The sequence below is a fragment of the Microcaecilia unicolor genome, chromosome 3 (assembly GCF_901765095.1).
Source record: "Microcaecilia unicolor chromosome 3, aMicUni1.1, whole genome shotgun sequence".
Taxonomy (NCBI): Eukaryota; Metazoa; Chordata; class Amphibia; order Gymnophiona; family Siphonopidae; genus Microcaecilia; species Microcaecilia unicolor.
The window spans coordinates 431536670-431560060 of NC_044033.1; the positions used below are offsets into that span (position 1 = coordinate 431536670).

The 23391-nt window shown below is 40.8% G+C and overlaps 1 protein-coding gene across 1 annotated transcript in view; it reads left to right on the forward strand.

Moving 5' to 3' along the window:
- E2F6 (E2F transcription factor 6) overlaps positions 1-23391 on the forward strand; it is a 61065-nt gene that overhangs the window by 17590 nt on the left and 20084 nt on the right. Inside the window, exons 4-7 of the mRNA XM_030198856.1 lie at positions 3401-3448; positions 5050-5208; positions 11956-12070; positions 14123-14285. Of these exons, the coding sequence (XP_030054716.1) occupies positions 3401-3448; positions 5050-5208; positions 11956-12070; positions 14123-14285 (485 nt within the window). The remainder of the gene's footprint in view (positions 1-3400; positions 3449-5049; positions 5209-11955; positions 12071-14122; positions 14286-23391) is intronic.

Consider the following 23391-nt stretch of genomic DNA (forward strand, 5'->3'; position numbering starts at 1 on the left):
TGTGTTTAATGCTTCTGCTACTGCCATAGGTATTAGGAGGATCAGGTGTGCCATAAATCCAGAAGGGTGATGCAAAGGGAATGGAACAACACCCTTGAGAAAAGGTTAAACACATTTGAGAAGAGACAACTGTAGAAATATGATAATGGTTTATGAAATCATTAGTGATGTAGAATAGTTTAACAGGGAATGGTTATTTACTTTTTCATATAGTACTTGTACTAGAGGACACTCCATGAAACTTAACACGTAGCAGATTTAAAACAAATCGGAACATATTTTTTTCACTTAAACAATGAAGCTATGGAATTTGTTGGCAAAGGATGTGGTCAAGGTATTTAACAAAGCTGAGTGTTAAAGGGATTTAGAGAAGCTACTAAAAGAAAAGTTCATAAGTCATTTGAACCTCTGTTCAGATGGAGTTAGCAGTATACAAGAAAAACATCACACCACATTATTAGCCAGGTGGACTTGAGACAGCCATTGCTAATTCTGGGAGTGAGCAGTAAAGAATGGATTTTATCTTTGGGACAGGATATTAGGCTTTATGGACTTTAGTTCTGATTCAGCATGGCACATCTTAAGCTGAGGGTTATTGACTGCCTCTACTGTAGTGCTTTAAATATTTGATTAGCTATTAGGACTGGAAAGATTATCCTAAATTTAAAAAAAAGCCTAATAATAATTATTTATTTATTACATGATACCATTAAAGCAAGATGTATCTTTCAGCTTGGTTTTTCATTTTTGTTTCTGTGGTACTGATGGGCCATGCCATCTGTCAGTGCACTTTATAGATTTCTGATGGGGTTTTCTCACTCCTGGACCAGCCATGTGATAGTTGTGGTTCTGGATTTATGACACTTGCATTTCCTGAACACACATGGCATTTTTGTATAAATATCTGTTGGTGTATTTTAAGATTTTGTAGCCTAATAAATGTTGGTCATGGGTGTCAGTTTAGTGAAAGGATAGATCTCCTCACGTGGTCAATAATTTGAGTACAAGTACTTGCTTCTTTTTAAACTTTTACCCCCCTTTTTGTATTTTACCAAAAGTGAATATAATTTATTTATATCTTGTGATTTATTATACTGCCACATACATAGTCACAAAGGGTTAGATTCTGTATAACACGCCTAAAAAATCGGTGCCGAGATTAAAAATACCTAAGCGTATTCTATAAAGTATGCCTTAATTTAGCCGTACTTTATAGAATAAGCCTAAATTTCCGCTCGGTTTATAGAATACACCGAGCACCCGTCAATATAATTACATTTAGTCGCGGCCAGTTGCATCACATTTTACTTGGTGTCTATGCAGAGCGGGTGTATTCTATAACAACGCGCATAGATTTTAGAAATGCCCATGACCTGCTCATTCCGCACCCATGACCATGCCTCCTTTTCAACTATGCAACTTAGAATTTAGGCACATCACATTATAGAATATGCTTAGACAGTTGTGCGCGTAAATTCTAATTATTTCCAATTAGTCTCTATTTGTTGGCAATTAACGCTGATTGGCTTGTTAACTAAGTTGTGCGAGAAAATACAGATGCGACTATTTCCGCATGCAACTTAAGTCGCACTATATAGAATCTGGGGGAAAGTGGTTCAGAACAAGGAATACAATTATAAGGAAAAATAAAAAACAATCATATGGTAAAATAAAGTAGCATAAAATACAGTTCCTCCCCCCTCCCCCCCGGATATTCAGCTCTGTTTAACCGGTTAACTAGCCATAAACCAGCTAAGTGCTAATATTCAGAGCAAGATAGCCTGCTATCTCAGCTGAATATGAGCACTTTGACATCTTAAGGCTATTTAACTGGCTATGTCACGCCAATATTCACCAGTTGACTAGCTAAGTTTAGCGGCCAGATAGACCCACATAAATAGCAGGTCTATCTTTGGCCATTGTAACTTTAGCCAGACAGCTGATGATTATCGGTTTAACCATCGATGTTCATAGCGGCCAAAAAAACCCCGGAAATTCAATGCTAATTGCCAGATACAGCCCAGCACTGAATTTACGGGTTTGCCGCCAACTGTGGGAGTTAGCGGGACTGCCTCCTGCATCTGAATATCAGCCCTAGTAAGTTTCCCCATATCACAATTAAACCCACACAATCTAAAATTGTATATGAATGTTGCATCGTGAATTAATCAGGAAATACTTGCACAACCAAGCATGCTTTAAAAATCATTTGGGAAGAGGGGGGATGCAAGGAAGTTGTATAATCTTCGTTTTAGTTTGAAATGAGATAATCAAAGACAATGGAAGGACTGAAATTTTTCTAATTTGTCCTTTTTTTATTAAACCATACTTTTAAAAATTTATTCCATGTACACAATTTTAATTTGTTTTCAGTTTTCAGCCTTATCTTTTTGAAAGTATTTGTGCACTTAATGCTTCTGTCTTGTAAGTAATATATTAAAAGTCACTAAAGATATTATCAGGTTATTGTTGCAACAACAACAACAAAAAAAAAAAAAGGTCCTACAGATAGATCTGGATCCATGCAAGCTATACCAGTAGTAATAGCAGCTCCCATATTCATAATCTCTCATGGAAAAAAAAGATACCATTGAGTGAACTGAGACTAACCTGTGTGCATCTGGATCTAGCTGCAGGAAAGGTAAGGTGCTTTTAACTGTCCACTTCCTCTGTGTGTATATTTTTATTCCATGTATATGTTGCTGGTCTAACCTAATCTCGGGCTTACAATAAAACACTTATACACAGGTAATTTTAGAAAGTCTTTTTTGCATGTATGTGGCCTCTTATACTGCCCAGCATAAAAGTCTGTGCTCTGACAAGATGATGTGTATTTTGACAGTAGGTATGTACAAGGGCAGAATTGTGTGGTACGTAGGTGGAGCTCGTATTTATTATTATCAATTACATTTGTACCCTGCGCTTTCCCACACATAGCAGGTTCAATGCGGCTTACATAGTAAATAGAATTACAAAGTCTTGAAGGAGAATGCTACAAGTTGTAGTAAACATAGTAATAGTGGGGTTTTGAGGATATGTAAATTGATCATGGAGAGGTAAACAAAGATAGGATGAGCAGATTATAAAATACACTAGTCTATATGTGTTCATGATTAATATAGGTTTGGATATTTACACCAGCTCAGGAGCAGGTGTAAGTGTCTCTACAAAGTAGATATGATTTCTGCCATTTACACTTACGTAGGCACCTACTTGCCCTGTTATAAAATTATCCTCATAATGTATACGTGTTTTGGTTGCACTATGATTGAATTTTGTGGATCTTTATGTAATTGGCAGTTCTCTTGTCAGGTTTTGGGCAGTCTTTGGTATGTTGTATAATGTCTGACTACCCTTGTGATCTGTGGGTTTGTTTTTCTTTTTTTCCTGTTGTGTTCAGAGCTCCTATGGAATTGTGTGGAGGCACTGAACCTGTTTCAGCAGCAAGGTAAGTAGAGTTCTGTATGAAAGCAGAGTACACTGAACTGTAAAATCAACCACCAGAGTCCCCAGGAGCTTTGCTTTACCACAGTTTAACCATATGATTGGTAACTCTCTGCATATTCAGACCAAAGAACATGCATAATAGATTTTTCTGCAAATGCATTTCTACTTTCACTAGATTGCTTGTTTACTGGCTATTGCTGAGAGCATAGGAGCTGGTTTTGTGGGTGCTTGAGCACCCCCAATATTGAGAGAATTCCTTGTATGTGTCCAGGGAGGGGTTATTTCCACTCAGCACCCCCAATAATTCTGAAAACTTGGCTCCTATGGCTGAGAGAATGTGGTGTAATCTGGTTGCTGCCTGTTTTGCCATTTTGAAACTATTTTGGATAAACCAAAAAAACATAGGGGAAAAGATTCATTGTCCTCCATACATGATAACACTGTGACTTGTTACTTTTTACTTTTGTTTAGCTACACCTGTGACTCATAAGAACAGCCATTCTGGGTTAGACCAATGGTCTATCTAGCCCAGTTTTCTGTTTTCAACAGTAGCCAAGCCAGGTCACAAGTACCTGGCAGAAACCCGAATAGTGGCAACATTTCATTCTACCAATCCCAGGGCAAGCAGTAGCTTCCCCATGTCTGTCTCAGTAGCAGACTATGAACTTTTCCTCTAGGAACTTGTCCACCTTTTTTAAACCCAGATACACTAACTGCTGTTACTACATCTTCTGGCAAAGAGTTCCAAAACTTAACTATTCATTGAGTGAAAAAATATTTCCTCTTATTTGTTTTAAAAGTATTTCCATGTAACTTCCTTGAGTCTATGTACTTTTACAATGAGTAAAAAATCGATTCACTTCTACTCGTTCTACACCACTCAGGATTGTGTAGACCTCAATCATTTCTCCCCTCATCCGTCTCTTTTCGGGTCCTTTGCTCAACTTTTCATCATTTTAAGGACACCGGAGCCATGCTTAAATGCTTAAAATGATGAAAATTTTTGAGTGAGGGACCCGAACAGCCAGCTTTCAGAAGTTATTGGGTCTCTTGAGGAAGCGTACAGCAAAACATGGTCCTTGTCGCACCCAGGACAATCTGTATTGCAAGTTAAGTTTTGATTTCATTACAGTTTTTTTTAAATTCACTTTATATTGAAGCACTGTTTGGCACAGTCACATTTATTTGTGTCATTATAAATGTGTTATGATTAGAACACGTGGACTGTGTTAGACCAGTTGGTCTGTGGTAGTCCAATGAAAGCTTATGAGCACATTTATTTCACTAAAAATGTTAAATTAGTCGCTAACTTGTGTTTACTGAGGTAGTTTGGGAATTTTTAGAATATGTAAGTCACTGACTTTTCCCATACTCGTTTACAAGCATCTTATATCCTCTATTCAAGTTGATATATGAAATTACAAGCAAATAGCCACTATTCCTGTCCTTATCCAGGCTTAAGTTGATTACAATACTGTTATCTAGTGAATTCAGTTCATTTTGACTGTTGATTGTAAGAATGTTAATGTATACTACTTCAGTGTTCATTAGTAATTTTTGGTTGCATGTATTTATATTTCAAATATATTCTTTCTATTTTAGGGTGTCCAGTATCAATCAAGTTAAAAGAAAGGTACCAGAGCAGCAAAAACTAAAAGATGAACTCGCTGATCTGTCAGCTATGGAACAGGCTCTGGATGAATTAATTAAGGAATGCGCCCACCAGCTATTTGAGTTAACAGATGACAAACAAAATGGAAAATATCCTTTTCTTGTCAAATTCAACTATAAAATTAAAATTAGCCTATATACTTGACTTATATATATGCCAGTCTGCTCTGGTTAACTATTTATGCTAAAGATTTTAAACCAGAAGAATGTGTTTTCAAAAGACGAGGATCTAGGTCAGCCATCATCTTAGGCAGGAATATGGGCCATAGATACGTTAGGTTGTGTTTTACCCATTATTAGATTTATTCATGTGGCTGAATTGTAAGTTACTATTTAAGTCATGGTTTAGAAATGGATGGACATCTTCTGAATAGATGGCTGCTTAAGCCACGGGCTCCAGGGCTCACTGATGGTGGCAGATGTAATTAGTGCTTCATACCTGCTATAATGACTGAGTGATAGAGCGTTGTGGGAGCGATATTTCTTTGGCGATCTGATGCCCTCCCGTCGACATGACCTGGGAGCTATAAAAACAACAACTTCAGCTTTCTTGCTGAGAGCACATGTGAGAAATAAGATGGCCATGGGCGGCTTGTCATAGCTGAGCCCCAAGGTATCCTCTGACTCTGAACTGGCAGGTTTTCGTTTGGAGATTAGGAATTTGTTTCAGCAGCTCAAGTTGGACCTCACGACTGTGAAGTCAGAGCTGCAAGAATCTTTGTCTTAAGAAAAGATGTCAGTGAAATAGGGCGGGTGGTGGAGGAGAACGAGGAGCTCTTGAGTCACATGGGGAGGAGATGAAGCGGTTGCAATCCCGCATGGCGAAGCTGAAAGAATTACAAGAAGTGTCTTCTCTTAAGCTGGAAGATCTGGAAAACAGATCGCGATGATGCAATTTACGCCTCCGAGGTGTGCCAGACACTGTAGTTGATAGTCAAATAAAAGAGACTTTGGGCCTTATCTTAGCAAAGGCCCTGCAGTCTGCAGATGCGCCCACCCAGGCTGTTCCCCCCATGTTTGATAGAGCACACTGGCTGATGGGAACTCGTGTGGGCAACTGACCACGAGACATAGTGGTTTGCTTTCACAAGTATGAAGATAAAGAGAGAATCTTGCATGCGATTCGACAAAAGGGAGGTTCAGTTTCCTGGGAAGATACGGAGGTGGAGATTTATCTGGATATTGCACCAGCGGCTTTGGTTCGTTGGCAGACGTATCAAGGTTGGACACAGCTGCTACGAGAGCACCAAGCACGATATAGATGGCTCTTTCCGATTGGCCTTTCCTTCACTTATGGAGGTAAGACTTATTCAGCCACATCGATTACAGCAGTGAAGGACAATCTGGTGTCAGCAGGCCTGCTGACTCGGGACACTTCTACGGCCTCTACGTCTGCTAATTCTTCACGCAAGTCTCCTGGGAAGCAGGGATGGCGTTGAGTGACTAACTGGGAAATCTTCATGATTTGAACTTTAAGATGTGGTCTGTATAAGTGATCTCTTATTAGAGGTGTACTACAGATATTTTTGTATAGCTTATGATTCTGATAATGTGTTTTGAATGTTCTGTTGCTTTCAGTGGGTCCTGGAGTTAGGGGTCTGTTCTTCCTCTTTTGGGCCTTATGTATGGATGGTGGAGCCAAATTTGTTGGGAAGGGATTGGAGGGAGGGGGGATGGGGGGCAGGGAAGGGTTAGCTTATTCCTCTGGATACACTGGTTTGTGAGGTCGGGAAGAGTGGTGAGTATATGGTTATGTGAGAGGATCATGGATTTTTGGAGTGAGGGGAGTTTGATTGGTTTGAGTGATGTGGGTGGGCTGGTGCATCTACACATAAATTGTTCCTGTGGGATCTCTATACTTGCTTACATATAATATTAGGGGACTGAATTCCCCTCAAAAACAGAAATTATTTTTTAAGGAGGCAGAAAGGGCAAATAGGATATGCCAGCAAAGCTATTTTAGAAGGCAGAAAGTGCGTCTCCTGAACAAATCTAACATCTATAAGTTCCCTGAGGTGTTTCAAGCCCCAAATAAGTTGCGTAAAAAAAGCAATGGAGTGGGAATTCTGATACATAAGAGAATCCGTGTGAATCTTCATGATGTGTTGAGAGATCACGAGGGCCGTTTTTTATTTGTAAAGGTGGAACTGAATTGGACGCTCTATACTTTGGTGAATATTTATGTGCCCGACACTGACCAAGGAGAGTTTTTTGAGTCTTTGATACCCAGATTATTAGCTTTCCAAGAGGGTATTCTAGTTATAAGAGGGGATTTCAACCTGACATGTCATCCTTTGATGGATAACTGTTCAAGTAAAATTCAATATTCTAAACAAGATCATATCATGTTGAGGAGTTTTATGGCTCATTTGGTTTTGGAAGATGATTGGCGATTATATCACCCAAGTGTGATTACTCTTTTTATTCTGCTTTACATGATTTCTATACTTGCATAGATTTGTGGCTGATGGAGCGAGGTCACTGCTCATTGGTATCTAAAGTAACCATTGCACAGGGGTGTGTGGTCTGATAATGCTCCGATATTGCTGGTGCTAAACCAATCTCTGGTGCAGTGTGGCATGAAGTTTGGCAGCTCAGTGATAAGTTGTTGAGAGACCCTCAACTTTTTGCACATTTGGAAACGGTGTTTCGGGAATTTTGTTTTTGAGAAACATGGATACAGTAGGGCCTGTATGTCTTTGGGAGAGCTTCAAGGCTTTTGCTCAGGGTCTTTGTATATCGAAACAGGCTATTTGCAATAGGATGAAAAGTCAGCGTCGCTTACAGCTTTGTCAGCGTTTGAGAGACCTAGAGCATGCTTATAGGGCACAGCCGTCCCATACGTTCGTCAGCAATTAAGTCAGTGATAGAGAGAGCTGCAGGAGCTATATTTTGAGGACTTAGCTATTTCTCTTCATCAGATGCAACAGGAATATTTTGAAGGGGGCAATAAGGCGGGACGTCTATTGGCGGCTAAAATTCGGAAGCAGCAAGCTCAAAATGTGATAATGCAGATGAAAACCCCAAATGGTGATGTATTGCAGGGTGAGGAAGCCACTGGATGAGAATTTGTCCGGTACTATGAAAAATTGTATGCCACAGATCAAGGGGTGTTACACTACAGTTGAGAGCTATCTAGATGGAATTACATTACCTAGCTTGTCGCCTAGTACCAATTTTCAGCTTTCAGCCCCAATTTCTATAGCGGAAGTGGAGGGGGCAATAGCCCACCTCCTGACATATAAAGCCCCAGGATTAGATGGCTTCTCAAATTTTTTTTTTTTTTTAAGAAATTTGCTCAGCTCTGGCAGAGCTGTTGACCCATTGCTATAATTCTTTGACAGAATCACAATTGCTAGTTTCTTTTCGGCAGGCAGGAGTGGCTTTGCTGCAGAAGTCTGAGAAAGATCCAGCTGAGTGTAGCTCTTATCGTCCAATATCTCTTACACAAACTTTTTCCAAATCTCTCGAGGTACGAGACAAGGATGTCCACTATCCCCACTCATTTTTGCGTTGATTATAGAACCGTTGGTCCAATCTATCGGGGATAATCCTGGGATTATTGGGATTAGAGTAGGGGAGCAGGATCACAGGATATTACTCTGTGCTGCTGATATCCTTTTTACATTGTCGAATCCCCGCAGATCCGTTATGGATTTATTACATTGTTATGGCCAGGTGTCAGTATTCACCGTTAATTCTGTCAGATCTGAAATTTTGAATTTTACCATGTCTGGCGACTTTCCAGATCTTGCATTTAGGCAGGTGCTTCATAGTATTTGGTACTTAGGAGTGTCAATCCCGGCGGATCTGAATCGCCTATTTTCACTGAATTATCCACCATCACTGAATCAGGTGTTGGCAGATTTGGATCACTGGGATGGGCTTAGTTTATCTTGGGTGGGAAGGATTAGTGCAGTGAAGATGAATGTGTTACCTCATTTTTTATACTATTTTTCCAGCCTCCCATTACCTATCCCCAAGGGGTTTTTGATTAAATTGCAAAGCAAAGTGTTTCATTATATTTGGCAGCGGAGACCGCCTCGGGTATGTAGGAGTCATATGTATATGACAAGAGAGCAGGGTGGGATGGGGGTGCCAGATTTTCTCACTTATTATAGAGCGTCCCTACTTGCTGCCCTTTTTGAATGGCACACCTTTCCAAATAAGTGCTGGGTACAGCTGGAGCAGGAGCTGCTCAGGGAAATGCCAGTGCAATACGTACCATGGCCACTGTCAGAGCTGCAAACTAGATTGGCAGGGGCTCCTTTTGGGGCTTCATGCACTTTAGATCTCTGGTATTCCATCCGGAAGGCTTTTTTTCATAAACAGTAATATTTTTCAGCTAAGCCAATAGTGCATCCCTCTGGATTTGATGCACCAGCCCACATCAGAGCCTTTCATAGGTGGGAGAAGCAAGGTTGGAGGACGTTAGGTCAGTTGGTGGTTAGGGGCACTGTGATTCCTTTTCCTGTACTCCAGGATAGGTACGGGTTAAGGGAGGGTGATCGCTTTTTTTAATGAGCAGTTGTATGATTTTATGTTGAGAAAGGTTCTTTCAGACTGGGAAAGGGAAGATCATGATCTACTTACGATTTTTCATATGGGAGTATCAAGCACTGTTATTTAGCAAGCCAATAGCCCAACAGTATGAAAAGAGGTGGGAGACATTGGTGGATGTTACTTTATCGACTGTACAATGGCAAAGAATTTACAAACAGCTTACTCAACTTACTATTGCATCTAATTATGTTTAAAAGTTTTTTATTAACAAATAAACACATCCAAACAAGGTATCCAAAGGTTAACATGTCTCACATGTTACAAATAGCATAATACAACCATATAACAGTAGTATCCCGTAACATTATATGTCCATTTGTTTATTTTCAAATCCCCCCCCCCCCGTATCCTCTTCCCCCCCACCTCCCTAGCCCACCTCCCTCCCTCCCCAGCTCGAGACAATGTTCATTTTTGTGTGTGTGCGCGTGTTTCCATACATACTCCTCTGTGTGATTTCCCTGTAAAATCCATTTAATGTCCAAGTCATAAAGTGTTTAAGATAAGGCTTCTGCCTCTCTGTGTTAATGTCTCTAGCAGACATCCCCAGATGTTTTCTGCGGTATGTGCCTTTTGCTTCTCTTGCTTCCCATGCCATCAGCTGATGTATCTGATTGCGCCAGTGCCAATACTCGGGTGGGCTTGCAGAGGTACAAACCTGTAATATGCACTTCCGTGCTACCAAAGTAAGTTTGCGACTCAATAGAGTGTCCGCCTCTGACATCCCAGCAAAAGCACCCGGACAATCTAACACGAGCTGTAGCGAGTTTCCCAGTATCCTTCGTGACAATATATAGGACATGAAAGCTATCACTCTCCGCAAGTATCTTTGCACCTTAGTGCATTCCCAGAATGCATGATAAAAGGTATTTTCCTCTAATTGGCATTTCAAGCAAATTGCTGTATCTATCCCTCCCGTTTTGAACAGCTGAGTTTGTGTAAAGTATGCTCTATGTATTATACGGAATGTACATTCCCTATATCGAGCTCCAGTAACTAATTTAGGGATCCCCTTAAGGTGTTTATCAATGTCCCAATTAGTTAGATCTTCCCCCGTGTCTATTTCCCATCTCTGGCGGGCTAAGATTTGTCGCTCCCTTGGTATCAAATCCCATAATTTTTTCTGTACATAGGATATACGCGGGGTCTCCGTCGAGAGCTCATCATAAAAGGCCTTTACTTTATCCCCTAATTGAAATTTAAGAGTGTCTTCATTCAAGGATTGACTATCATGCTGAATTTGGAAGTAAGCATAGACATCCCCTCCCATTCTAAATTCAGGTGAGATGAGTTGGTGTAGAGGTTTGAGTTTCCCTTCTGCATTTAGCACACTTTTTAAACAGATTTTGCCCCTCCCAGTATTTGAACCTTGGATTGTCTAGCCCTGGTGTAAACGCCGGGTTCTTTTGTATCTAATTATATTGAACATGGTTATAAAATGTTATTCCAATGGTATTATACTCCGGCCAGGCTGCATAAAATATTTGGCACCGGGACAGGGTATTGCTGGGAGAGGTTTTTGTGTTGAAGGTTCTTTTGCACACATTTGGTGGTTGTGTCATAAAATTCAGTCATACTGGATTGGATGATGGTCACTACGATGTTTCAAGAGATGTCAGGACTTCCATGCCCGCCGAATATCCTCAATTATTTGCTTAATGATTATCCAACTCAGTGGGAAGACAATAAAAAGCAATTGCTGGCACTGGTAGTGTCAGCAGCTCACCTTTGTGTGGCGGCTGCTTGGCGAAGGCCGGAGCCTCCAACCAAAGAGCAAGTGCTGCAAAAAATTGACAATCTATATTTGATGTCCAAGCTGACTGCTTTGAAATATGATCGGATGGGACATTTTCATGGTATATGGAAACCATATCAGTGGAGAGGTATTTCTTGAGGACTATTGCAATAAGTATTATGTTTTCTTGAGAGGAGTAAATCTAGTGGGGGGGAGGGTGGGGGTGATATTGTTTGATAACTGTTTTCTTGTTATATAACTGTAATATTTGATGATATAGTCACATTGTCTTGTTTTTTCTTTCAATTTTGAATTTAAAAAAAATTTATTTAAAAAAAAAATGGGCCTTTTGTGTTGCCTTTATGGCTGCTCCGACTGCACCTCATAATTTTGTATACTCATTTGAACCACTTTTTATTTATTTTTTGTTGCCAGGGAAAAATAGAAAGGAAGACTGGGAATGTGTATGGTTCTTAAGCTAGAATGCTGCCGAGAGAATTTTAAAACTGTTCATTGTATACCGAATTCCTTGACCAGTGGACGCTAGCTTATGTGACCTACCAAGATATCCGCAGCATTGAAGCCTTCCATGAACAGATAATTATTGCAGTGAAAGCTCCTGAGGAGACCAAACTAGAAGTGCCAGCTCCTAGTGAAGTGGGTACTTTTCAGAATTTTTTTATTTTTCAAGGCTCTGTTGCAGTGTCTTGTTGTGGATTTATAGGTGATGGGCCATATTAATATGTAACCAATTTCATTGGTTTATTGGTCAGAATCAAGAATAAAAGGAAATGTGTTTGTTAAAGTCATGGTAGGACTTTTGTAATTGCTTTGGCTTTTTGTCATCTTTGAGTGGTATGGAGTCATCCTTTTTAGGTTGGCTCACGACAAGAGATGAAGTGTGTAGTGGTGTCGCATTGCTTTGTTTTCTTCTGCCCCAGTTTCTCATGAAAATTTATTTTGGTCCTATTTCAGTGTTTGTGTCTAACAAAGATATAATTGTTGGAAACAGTGTCATCTTTTATTTTTTATTTTGGACTTTTCATTTAGTTTGAGGAAACTCTCTTCTAGGACAAAACAGTTTTATCAGTCATTTAACTTTTAGTATATATTTGGTAGGCAAAGTTTGCACTAAAAGAACCAGAATATTACTTGTTGGCACTCTTGCTTACTTTATTTTATGTAGAGCAGGGGTTCCCAAAATCCCCTAGCATTTTCAGAGGAAATCCACACAGGACATTTCAAATACTGATAGAGCTGATTGTAGGATATAGGAGAGGAAACTTCTAATCAGAGTTTGCTGAGTATAAACGTGAGGGTGGGTAGAGGTCCTTTTTGAAGTTTATAGAGTTTTGTTAGTATATTGCCATTGGCTTTGACTAGTAGCGTCTGGAAACCCTGACAGCTTTTCTTGCCTTTGTGCCTGCTTTGCATAAAAAGAAGAGTAATCAAATATCAGATTCAACTAAGTCATGCAGATATTTTCATCCAACCAGTCAGAATCGGCATGTGGTTCCTCAAACTTTAGGAAACCTCACTGTCAAAATGTCGTCATCAGTCCACATGAGTCAAGGAGAAGGATATAAGTGATATGAAGGAGACTGTTTGCCCTGAGGCAGGTTCTAAAACATAGCTGTGTCGGCAATAGATTCTCCATATCGCTCCAGATAAGTTGATTGTTTTATCTCATCTACAAGATTTTTTCGATACATTAAAGTTTGTATTTGCTAGAAAATGATGATTATTTTTATGAAAATACTCATATGGACTGATGGCAAGGTTTCCTAAAGTTTGAGGAACCATATGCCGGTTCTGACTGGTCCAATGAAAATATCTGTATGAGTATGATGATAAAGTGATGATAGTGTGAAGATATTTTGGGCATTGTGACTAATTCCCTCCACTGTTGAGAGATAAATGGATTAAACTAAGGGCATAAAATTATGGTGGGCCAGAAAAATGAGCTCTGCTTGCCACATTCAGTCCATTGGCTATAGTTTGGGGACCCTTTTGTGTAGAGTGAAAAATGTTATAAGTCGGGGGCTTATCAGGATCCAGTACATATTGTGGAAGTGAAAAGAAATTCCACTCTTATCTAAAAATTAATTTCATCTTTAAGCTTCCATTTACAAACTACAGGCTAGATGTGTGAAATTTTAGCCTATCCACCTAAAATGCAATCATAAAGAATATTTATTAGTGTGCTGCTGTATTACACATGCTAATGCACTAATGTATGCTATTAGTAAATTGGTCCCAATGTGTAAACTTGGACCTGCAATAAATAATGGACATTAATGTGTATTAATACTCGTAGCTCTTTTAGGGGATCTTTTACTAAGGCATGCTAACGTTTTTAGCGTGTGCTAAAAATAGGCGTGTGCTAAATGCAAGAGACGCCCATAGGAATACATTGGCGTCTCTAGCATTTAGCACATGCCTATTTTTAGCGCACATTAAAAATGCTAACACACCTTAGTAAAAGACTCCCTTAGTAAATGTAGCCCTGTTTTCATATTTTGAAATTAACCTTCAGAAAAGATCATTTTTGAATAGTTTTATGTGTGTATATTTCTATATCTATACATACATATATTTATATAGATAGATAATATAAAATATATTTCTTTTGTGTATCCCCTTCCCCCAATCTCTGTATTCAATCGCTATTTTTATATTTGTAAAGTGGATGTATGTTCAACTTTACAGGATAGTATAAGAGTACATATAAAGAGTACAAAGGGGCCAATTGATGTTTATTTATGTGAGATGCAGCAGGATGGCCCAGATTCCAGAACATTTGAAGATCTAGCTGCCACATTAAAGTCTGAAACCAAAATGGAAACACAAGAGTCAGTACCCCTTGATGAAGGTAAATATATAACTAACAACCTACTTGTGTTTTAATGATGTCATTCATATTGTGAGAATTCTTCAAAATATAACTTTTTTGATGCTGCTTATAAATTGTACAGATCAAACCTAATACCTAATAATTTTCTCACTTTTATTGTTTTGGGTTTTTTTTTAATTTTTTATGTTTCAACATTTTTATTGAGAAACCAGCCATTTAAACATTTCAACAATCTCTATATGATTTGACTTATGTAAGTATCATAAAGAACAATACAGAATAAGAAAATCCATCCTCAATATTTTAAGTTTCTCCCCTCCCCCCATTAGTGACCCACCCCATTCACCCAAACTTATTCACCTAACTATTCAAGAGAACTAAATTGTTGCCCACCTGGAGGAGCATCAAGATTTACCCACCTTCTTGGAAAAGAGATTTTTATGTGTCAACCATAATTATTGGTGGCCGATGAACCATCAAACTATGTGTCTTATTAATTACAACCCACTTAAAATGCAAGCATGTTATTATGCCGCTCTACACCCAACATCCACCATGCCCAGAGGCGTCCCCATTACCCTTTGAACCAATATAGCACCCTTACCATAACCAAAAGACCCTCCTGATCTACCCCTTTATCAAATTCCCAGCAATAACCTCTCAAGAATCCCTAACTCCACCCCCCCCCCCCCCCCTGTTTTTTGTTTTTTAAACATGTACCAATAGTGGTAAAACAGCAACAGAGTGGCCTGATCCTATCATTTAGCTTGACTCAAAAATGAATGACCATATTTTGGAGAGATTGAAGTCTCTTCATACTTGTTTGCAAAATAACCACATAGGTGATATTACAGTAATCTAACAATGAGACAGAGAGAGCATGAAACAATAAATGAAGGGTGGTATCATTAAAGCAGCAGTGAACAGATTGAAAATGATGTAGAATAAAAAAGCCTGTTTTAACAAATTTAGATTATCAGTGGCTCGAAAGTAAATTGATAATAATGAGGCAGAGATATCTGAAGGAGTCTACACTCTGAACTGGAGAGCTAAACAGAACTGGAAGCACATCAGGATGTGACGGTTGACCAGAAATCCAGCACTAATCAATGAGTCAGCAAATTGAATAACAGTGGAAATAAAATAGAGCCTTGTGGTACCCCACAACGGAGGCAAGGGACATCGAACAAAATGTAATCACTGTAAAGGAAGAAGCAGTTAAAAATGAAGTGAATCAGTCCAAGATCTGTTCTTAATCCCCGATCTCAGCTAGTATACCTAAAAGGAGAGAATGGTTCACTAAGTCTAATGCTGCAGATAGACCAAGGGAGATTGTTAAAGGTATATATATCCCTTGTCTAGTATAGAATGGATTTCACTGTAATGAGGTCACAACTATCTCCATACTTAGGTGCAATCTAAAACCCAATTATCTGATGGAGAACAGCTACCTGTTCAAGATGAGATGATAGTTGTGTGAAAATCACTTTTTTCATTAGTTTTGAAAAGAAGCACAAGTGGGAGACAGAACTATAGTGTGCTAGAACTGTGGTGTCTGATGGCTTCTTAAGGATAGGATGGATGGTGGTCTTCTTCCAAAGTTACTATGATTAATCATTATGAGCACTAGAGGGTGCAGGTCATGAATAGCTGACAAAATTGGATCAAGCAAACAGGTTGTTGGATTCATGGAGGAAATTATATAGTTAATTACTGTATAATTGTTATATCTAATTTCCTTTCAAATTGATTTTATATTGTTTAGATTTTATTTAATTGATTCTGTAACCTAGGCCACCTTTCCCTTTTTCTTTTTGTTCTGTTTTTAGTTGTAAACCACTTAGCTGTGATTTTGTGGTAAATTAAATACATTTGAACTGTGAACTAGATAAGGATTATAATGTGGGAAGCTGAAATCTAGACCATGAAGAGCATAGTTCCATCAACCTGGAAAGCTGCCACTGTACAGCTGAAACCTAAAGATGTCATCTAAGTACAGATTTAGTAAGTAACTATAGGTTGATAGCTCAAATTCCTTTTCTGTCTAAAGTTGCAGAATGTTTCATATTAGAATATCTAACGGAATTTGTGGAAACACATCAGGTGTTACATTCTCATCAGATAGGATTCCGTCTTCACCATAGTACAGAGACTGCTGTGTTGGGGATAATAATGAATATTCAGCTGGAATTGATAAAGAAATGAAATGTCCTTCTGTTAGATCTGACTGCAGGTTTTGATATGGTGGACCACAAGCTCCTTCTGTCTCGTCTGTCAGACATAAGGATCGTGAGCCAGGTGCTTTGGCTCTGTTCTTATTTGCATGGCAGAACATGCTGTCTCTGCCCCTTTCCAACTCCTGTATGGGGTTACTCAAGGTTCCCTTCTGGCGCCTATGCTGTTTAATATCTTTTTGTCCACACTGGCATTTTTGATACAATCTTTAGGGCTACTACCATTCATCTATGCAGATGACATACAGATTATAGTACCTCTGGATGCCAATTCATTGGCAACAGTTGGAATTAAAGTGTTACAACTGGAATCCTGGCTTAAGGCAAATAGGCTACAGCTTAATGTCCAGAAAAAACATTTGCAAGTATTTAGTAGGGTTCAACACTCATATACCTGCCAACTCTCAATTTAGGCAGGGTGACCTTGGTGCAGAGTGACTCCATTAAGGTACTAGGAGTCTTATTGGACACCAATCTCTCCTTTAAATTGCATGTGTCATCCATAGTTAATACCCGTTCTTTTTTGTTGTTGTTGTTTTTGTTTTTCATTTAAAGTGTCTTAGGTCAGTCTGACATCTTTTTGATCAAGCCGCCTGGATTATTGTAATGTGCTCTTGAAAGGGGTCGGTCAGAGGGAGATCAAGCAGTTGCAATTAATACAAAATATTGCTGTTAAATTACTCCATAATACAAAAATATTTCACCATGTGACGCCTCTGCTGCAACTTGAGCATTGACTTCCAGTGGAGCAACAAATGATATATAAGATTCTATTGTTGACTTATAAAATCCTACATTTATTTATTTATTTATGGCATTTATATCCCACAGTATTCCCACCCATGGGCAGGCTCAATGTGGCGTACAATAGTTAAAAAGCAAACAATAGTACAAAATACAGTTTACAAGGTCACAAGAGGGAGAAAGAAAATAACTGAGGAGGAAAAGGGAGAGAGGGGGTGATAAATTATCACAGAGAGAGTCGTGAATTAAGAGGGTGTGGCACCTGAAGGCCTCGCAGCGTATGCTCTGCCAAAAAGGAAGGTCTTAAGTCGCTTCTTGAAGGTCGGGTGATCTGGAGTGAATTTGACCTCTCGAGGCAGCCCGTTCCACAGTTGAGTGCTGAGATAAGGGAAAGAGGAACCATAGATGGTCTTATATACAGTGGTGGAAATAAGTATTTGATCCCTTGCTGATTTTGTAAGTTTGCCCACTGACAAAGACATGAGCAGCCCATAATTGAAGGGTAGGTTATTGGTAACAGTGAGAGATAGCACATCACAAATTAAATCCGGAAAATCACATTGTGGAAAGTATATGAATTTATTTGCATTCTGCAGAGGGAAATAAGTATTTGATCCCCCACCAACCAGTAAGAGATCTGGCCCCTACAGACCAGGTAGATGCTCCAAATCAACTCGTTACCTGCATGACAGACAGCTGTCGGCAATGGTCACCTGTATGAAAGACACCTGTCCACAGACTCAGTGAATCAGTCAGACTCTAACCTCTACAAAATGGCCAAGAGCAAGGAGCTGTCTAAGGATGTCAGGGACAAGATCATACACCTGCACAAGGCTGGAATGGGCTACAAAACCATCAGTAAGACGCTGGGCGAGAAGGAGACAACTGTTGGTGCCATAGTAAGAAAATGGAAGAAGTACAAAATGACTGTCAATCGACAAAGATCTGGGGCTCCACGCAAAATCTCACCTCGTGGGGTATCCTTGATCATGAGGAAGGTTAGAAATCAGCCTACAACTACAAGGGGGGAACTTGTCAATGATCTCAAGGCAGCTGGGACCACTGTCACCACGAAAACCATTGGTAACACATTACGACATAACGGATTGCAATCCTGCAGTGCCCGCAAGGTCCCCCTGCTCCGGAAGGCACATGTGACGGCCCGTCTGAAGTTTGCCAGTGAACACCTGGATGATGCCGAGAGTGATTGGGAGAAGGTGCTGTGGTCAGATGAGACAAAAATTGAGCTCTTTGGCATGAACTCAACTCGCCGTGTTTGGAGGAAGAGAAATGCTGCCTATGACCCAAAGAACACCGTCCCCACTGTCAAGCATGGAGGTGGAAATGTTATGTTTTGGGGGTGTTTCTCTGCTAAGGGCACAGGACTACTTCACCGCATCAATGGGAGAATGGATGGGGCCATGTACCGTACAATTCTGAGTGACAACCTCCTTCCCTCCGCCAGGGCCTTAAAAATGGGTCGTGGCTGGGTCTTCCAGCACGACAATGACCCAAAACATACAGCCAAGGCAACAAAGGAGTGGCTCAGGAAGAAGCACATTAGGGTCATGGAGTGGCCTAGCCAGTCACCAGACCTTAATCCCATTGAAAACTTATGGAGGGAGCTGAAGCTGCGAGTTGCCAAGCGACAGCCCAGAACTCTTAATGATTTAGAGATGATCTGCAAAGAGGAGTGGACCAAAATTCCTCCTGACGTGTGCAAACCTCATCATCAACTACAGAAGACGTCTGACCGCTGTGCTTGCCAACAAGGGTTTTGCCACCAAGTATTAGGTCTTGTTTGCCAGAGGGATTAAATACTTATTTCCCTCTGCAGAATGCAAATAAATTCATATACTTTCCACAATGTGATTTTCCGGATTTAATTTGTGATGTGCTATCTCTCACTGTTACCAATAACCTACCCTTCAATTATGGGCTGCTCATGTCTTTGTCAGTGGGCAAACTTACAAAATCAGCAAGGGATCAAATACTTATTTCCACCACTGTATATTTTTTTTTTTATTTGCAAGTAGTCTTTATTATCAGTGAAACAGATTAAAATTTGCACAGTACAGTCAGCAGGCAAGCACTTCTACATAGTGTGTACAAGGAATCTGTGAACAATGCCTGCAATATAACATCTAACAGTTTCAACTTGCCTACAATAACTTTATCAAACTTCACGTTTTTTTTGAATTTTACTGAGTATAATAGTTCCTCACCCGTTCCCTCACCCCTCCCACCCACCCATCTCCCTCCCAGAGGAAATAGCTGGCTATGATCATTCCTGTCACTCTTTGAGCGTTTGGTCCATGTTTACAGAGTGTCAGGAGGGATAAATTGCCATATCGCCCGCCACTTCCCCAACTGGTGATTATGTTCAGCGATTAGTCTCTCCATCTCTCTCACATACCTCAATTTATGGAGCCACTTTGTTATCGGGGGCATCCCCTCCCTCCGCCAATGTGAAGCCACGACTATCCTGGCTGTACCCGCCACCTGATTTACCAAAGACTGCTGGGCAGCCGTGAGGCCAGCTATCCGAGCAGAGAACAAGAATACCAGAGGACTCAATGGCACCCCGCGCCCCAGCCATCCCTGTAACCGGAAGTGAATCGCCCTCCAATAGGCCTTAATTTTTTTACAGCTCCACCACACGTGGCCCATAGTGCCCCTTTGGCCACATCTTCGCCAACAGCCATCCTGTGTATCCGGAAATATCCTTTGCAGCCGGGTAGGTGTGAGGTACCACCTATACAGCACCTTCACTGCATTCTCCTGCATAGGGATATGAATAGACAACCCCACTACTTTTCTTTCTATTCTCTCCCACTCGGACTCCTCCAGGCGCATATCCAATTCTTTCTCCCAGCCTCTTCTGTGCACTGCATTAAAAGATGATTGATGACTTATGCTCTGGTAAAGGTGACCAATCAGGCCACGGGAGGACGTAAGCTTCCCACATATCTTCTCCAAACCGAGTTTCTTTCGCTTCATCACCTCCTGCACCACTTTAGTTTGCAAGAAATGGGCCACTTGGCAGTATGCGAACTCATCCCCCGCCACCTCTGGGTAACTATCCTTCAGAGCATTAAAGGACAGCATGAGGTCTGCTTCAAACATCTGTCCCCAGGTCCGCACCCCAGCTGCGTGCCATTTTGTGAATGTCCCCTTTATAGTGCCAGGCAAGAACAATGGGTTATATGCTATTGGGGCATTCTGGGTCAAAGTACATTGTTTCTTAGGAAACATCCTGTCCCAATAATAAAGTGTGACATCCACCGAGGGGCAAGTTCCCTCTCCCAGACGTCTAAATGGCCTAGGTAACCACATTAATGCGCTCAGCGGTGTATCGGCCATGGAGTGTTGTTCTATATGTACCCATTGTCTATCTGGATATTCTTGGTGCCATTCAAGTGCTGCCTTCCCCTGCGCTGCTCTATAATACCAAGCAAGGTTGGGTACCGCCAGCCCACCTCTTTTCCTATCCCTATATAACAAGGATCTCGCTAGCCTTGGACGCTTTCCTGCCAAGACGAACCGCACAAGAGCGTCTTGTAAGGAAGCTATAAATCGCCTGGGCATCATCACAGGCAGCACCTGGAAAAGGTACAGCAACCGAGGCAGAATATTCATTTTAAGTATAGCTATTCTCCCAAACCATGAAAATTGCATATCTCCCCAGCGCTCTAACTCAGCCCTAATAGTTTTGCCTAGCCCCTTATAATTTGCATTAAACAGCTCTGAGAGTGTCTTGGTCAAATTCACCCCAAAATATCTAATTTGTTTGTGAGCCCATCGGAAAGGAGAGGAGATCTTTAGAGAAGCCACCACTTCCTCAGAGAGGGTTACATTTAAAGCTTCTGATTTGGCCATATTAACTTTAAAACCAGACACTGCTGAATATTCCTCTATCATTCGCGCTAAGTATGGAAATGTAGTCAGCGGTCGAGTTACAAACAATAGGACATCATCCGCAAAAAGAGCCATTTTGTGTATTCTATCTGCTATTCTAACTCAGAGATATTGGGATCCAAGCGTACCCGAGCCGCAAAAGGCTCCATTACCATAGCAAACAAGGGTGAAAGAGGACACCCTTGTCTTGTTCCTCTGTACAGCGTAAATAACTCTGAGTTACCACCATTAACCAGGACACAGGCCCTTGGAGATTCATAAAAAGCCTGAATCCATCTCCTGAAATGCATTCTGAACCCCATCGTCTCAAGGACCCTATGCATAAAGGGCGGTCAAAGGCTTTTTCCGCGTCCAGACTTAAGAGACATAATGGTTTCTGGGTTCTTTTTGCCAAATACATAATATCTACTACCCTCCTGATGTTGTCCATTGTTTTCCGGTGAGAGATAAAGCCCACCTGTTCTGGATGGATGAGCACTGGGAGAATTGGTGCCAACCGGCTTGCCAAAACCTTAGCCAAAATTTTCACATCAGCATTTAACACTGATATTGGCCTATAAGATCCACAATCCAAGTGATCTTTTCCAGGCTTGGGCAGCACCGCTATCCACGCCTCCATCATAGACAGAGGCAAGGATCTGCCTCTTCCCACTTGATTAAACAAATCAGCTAAAAGAGGGGCTAACTCGTGTGCAAACTGTTTATAGAACTTGTTAGGCAAACCATCCAGACCAGGCGACTTGCTCGATGGTAAGCTTTTGATAGCCTCCTGAATTTCTTTGGGGGTAACCGGCTCATCTAACAGCCGCTGCTGCTGATGACTCAGAGAGGACAACTCACTTTCTTGTAAATATTGATCTACTAGGTCCATGGATGGATTGAGTTCCTTAGCGTATAAGGCCTGGTAAAATTCCCCAAATCTCCTATGTATTTGCTCAGATTTACCGAGATCGTTCCCACCCATGTCCCGTATTTTTAAAATAGTTCGGTCGACTTTTTGCCTACGCATCTTTATGGCCAAAAGGCGCCCTGCTTTATTTGGCAAACTCATAGGAGCCCAACCTATTCTTTGCATATAGCATGCTAAGTTGCTCGGAGTAGATAGAGTCGAGCCTTAGCCTCTGATCATTGAGTTCTTTCAGAGCCTTTAAGGACCCTGTTGCCTTATGCTGCGCTTCCAGTAAACGAATACTTTCCAAACAGCTTTCTATCTGCGCCTTACCAGTCTTTGCTTTCCTACTGGCCAGTTGCAAAAAGTAGCCCCGGGAAACTGCCTTCATGGTATCCCAAATTGTACTGAGCGATGGCCCAGATTCCAAATTAAACTCAAAGTATTCGTTCAACATTTTTTTATAGCCCACCACAGCTGCCTCATCTTGTAGAATATTAATATTTAAGGCCCATCTTTTGTCTTTGCTCTCGGTCCTAATGTCAGGTAAAGTCACCCATATCGGTGCATGGTCGGACAAGGTCATACTGCCGATTCCTGCTGCTGGGCCTCTCTCTGCTAAAGCAACATCCATAAAGATATAGTCTATACGAGAATAGGAGTGGTGTACTGGGGAGTAGAATGTATAATCCCTCACCTTCTGATTATGAACCCTCCACAAGTCTACCGTGCCTAATGATTGTGCAAAAGATCTCAATGCTTGTGTGTCTTTCTGTCCCTCATTTCTGGTCGCTCCGGAGCAATCTAAGCCCGGGTTCATCAGCGAATTAAAGTCCCCCCCTATAATTAGGGATCCCTGCGCAAATGAAGCCAGTGAATTTTTAACTTTCTCTATGAATCCCGCTTGCCATGAGTTCGGAGCGTAAATAGAGGCAATGGTGAGATCCACTTGGTCAATTTTAACGTGCAGAAAAATATACCGTCGTCCCGTGTCCCTCTTGATCTTAATCACCTGTGCCCCAACTGTGGAGTGTATCAAGATCGCTACTTCCCCCTTTTTGGATCCCGCTGCAGAAGCAGAGTACACCACCGGGTAATCCGAGCAGGAGAGAAGTCTTTCATGTCTACCTTTCAAATGTGTCTCTTGAAGAAGGGCCACGTGTGGTTTGAGCTGCCCCAGTTCTTTATAAAACTTCTGCCTTTTCTGAGGCATGTTCAGGCCTTTTACATTATAGGATAGAATCTTGAAACCTGTTCCCATCAATAAACGAACCACCCGTATTGAGCAGCTTCATCCCCCCAGGACCGCTCTACCCAATTTCTTAGAATATTTGATCTG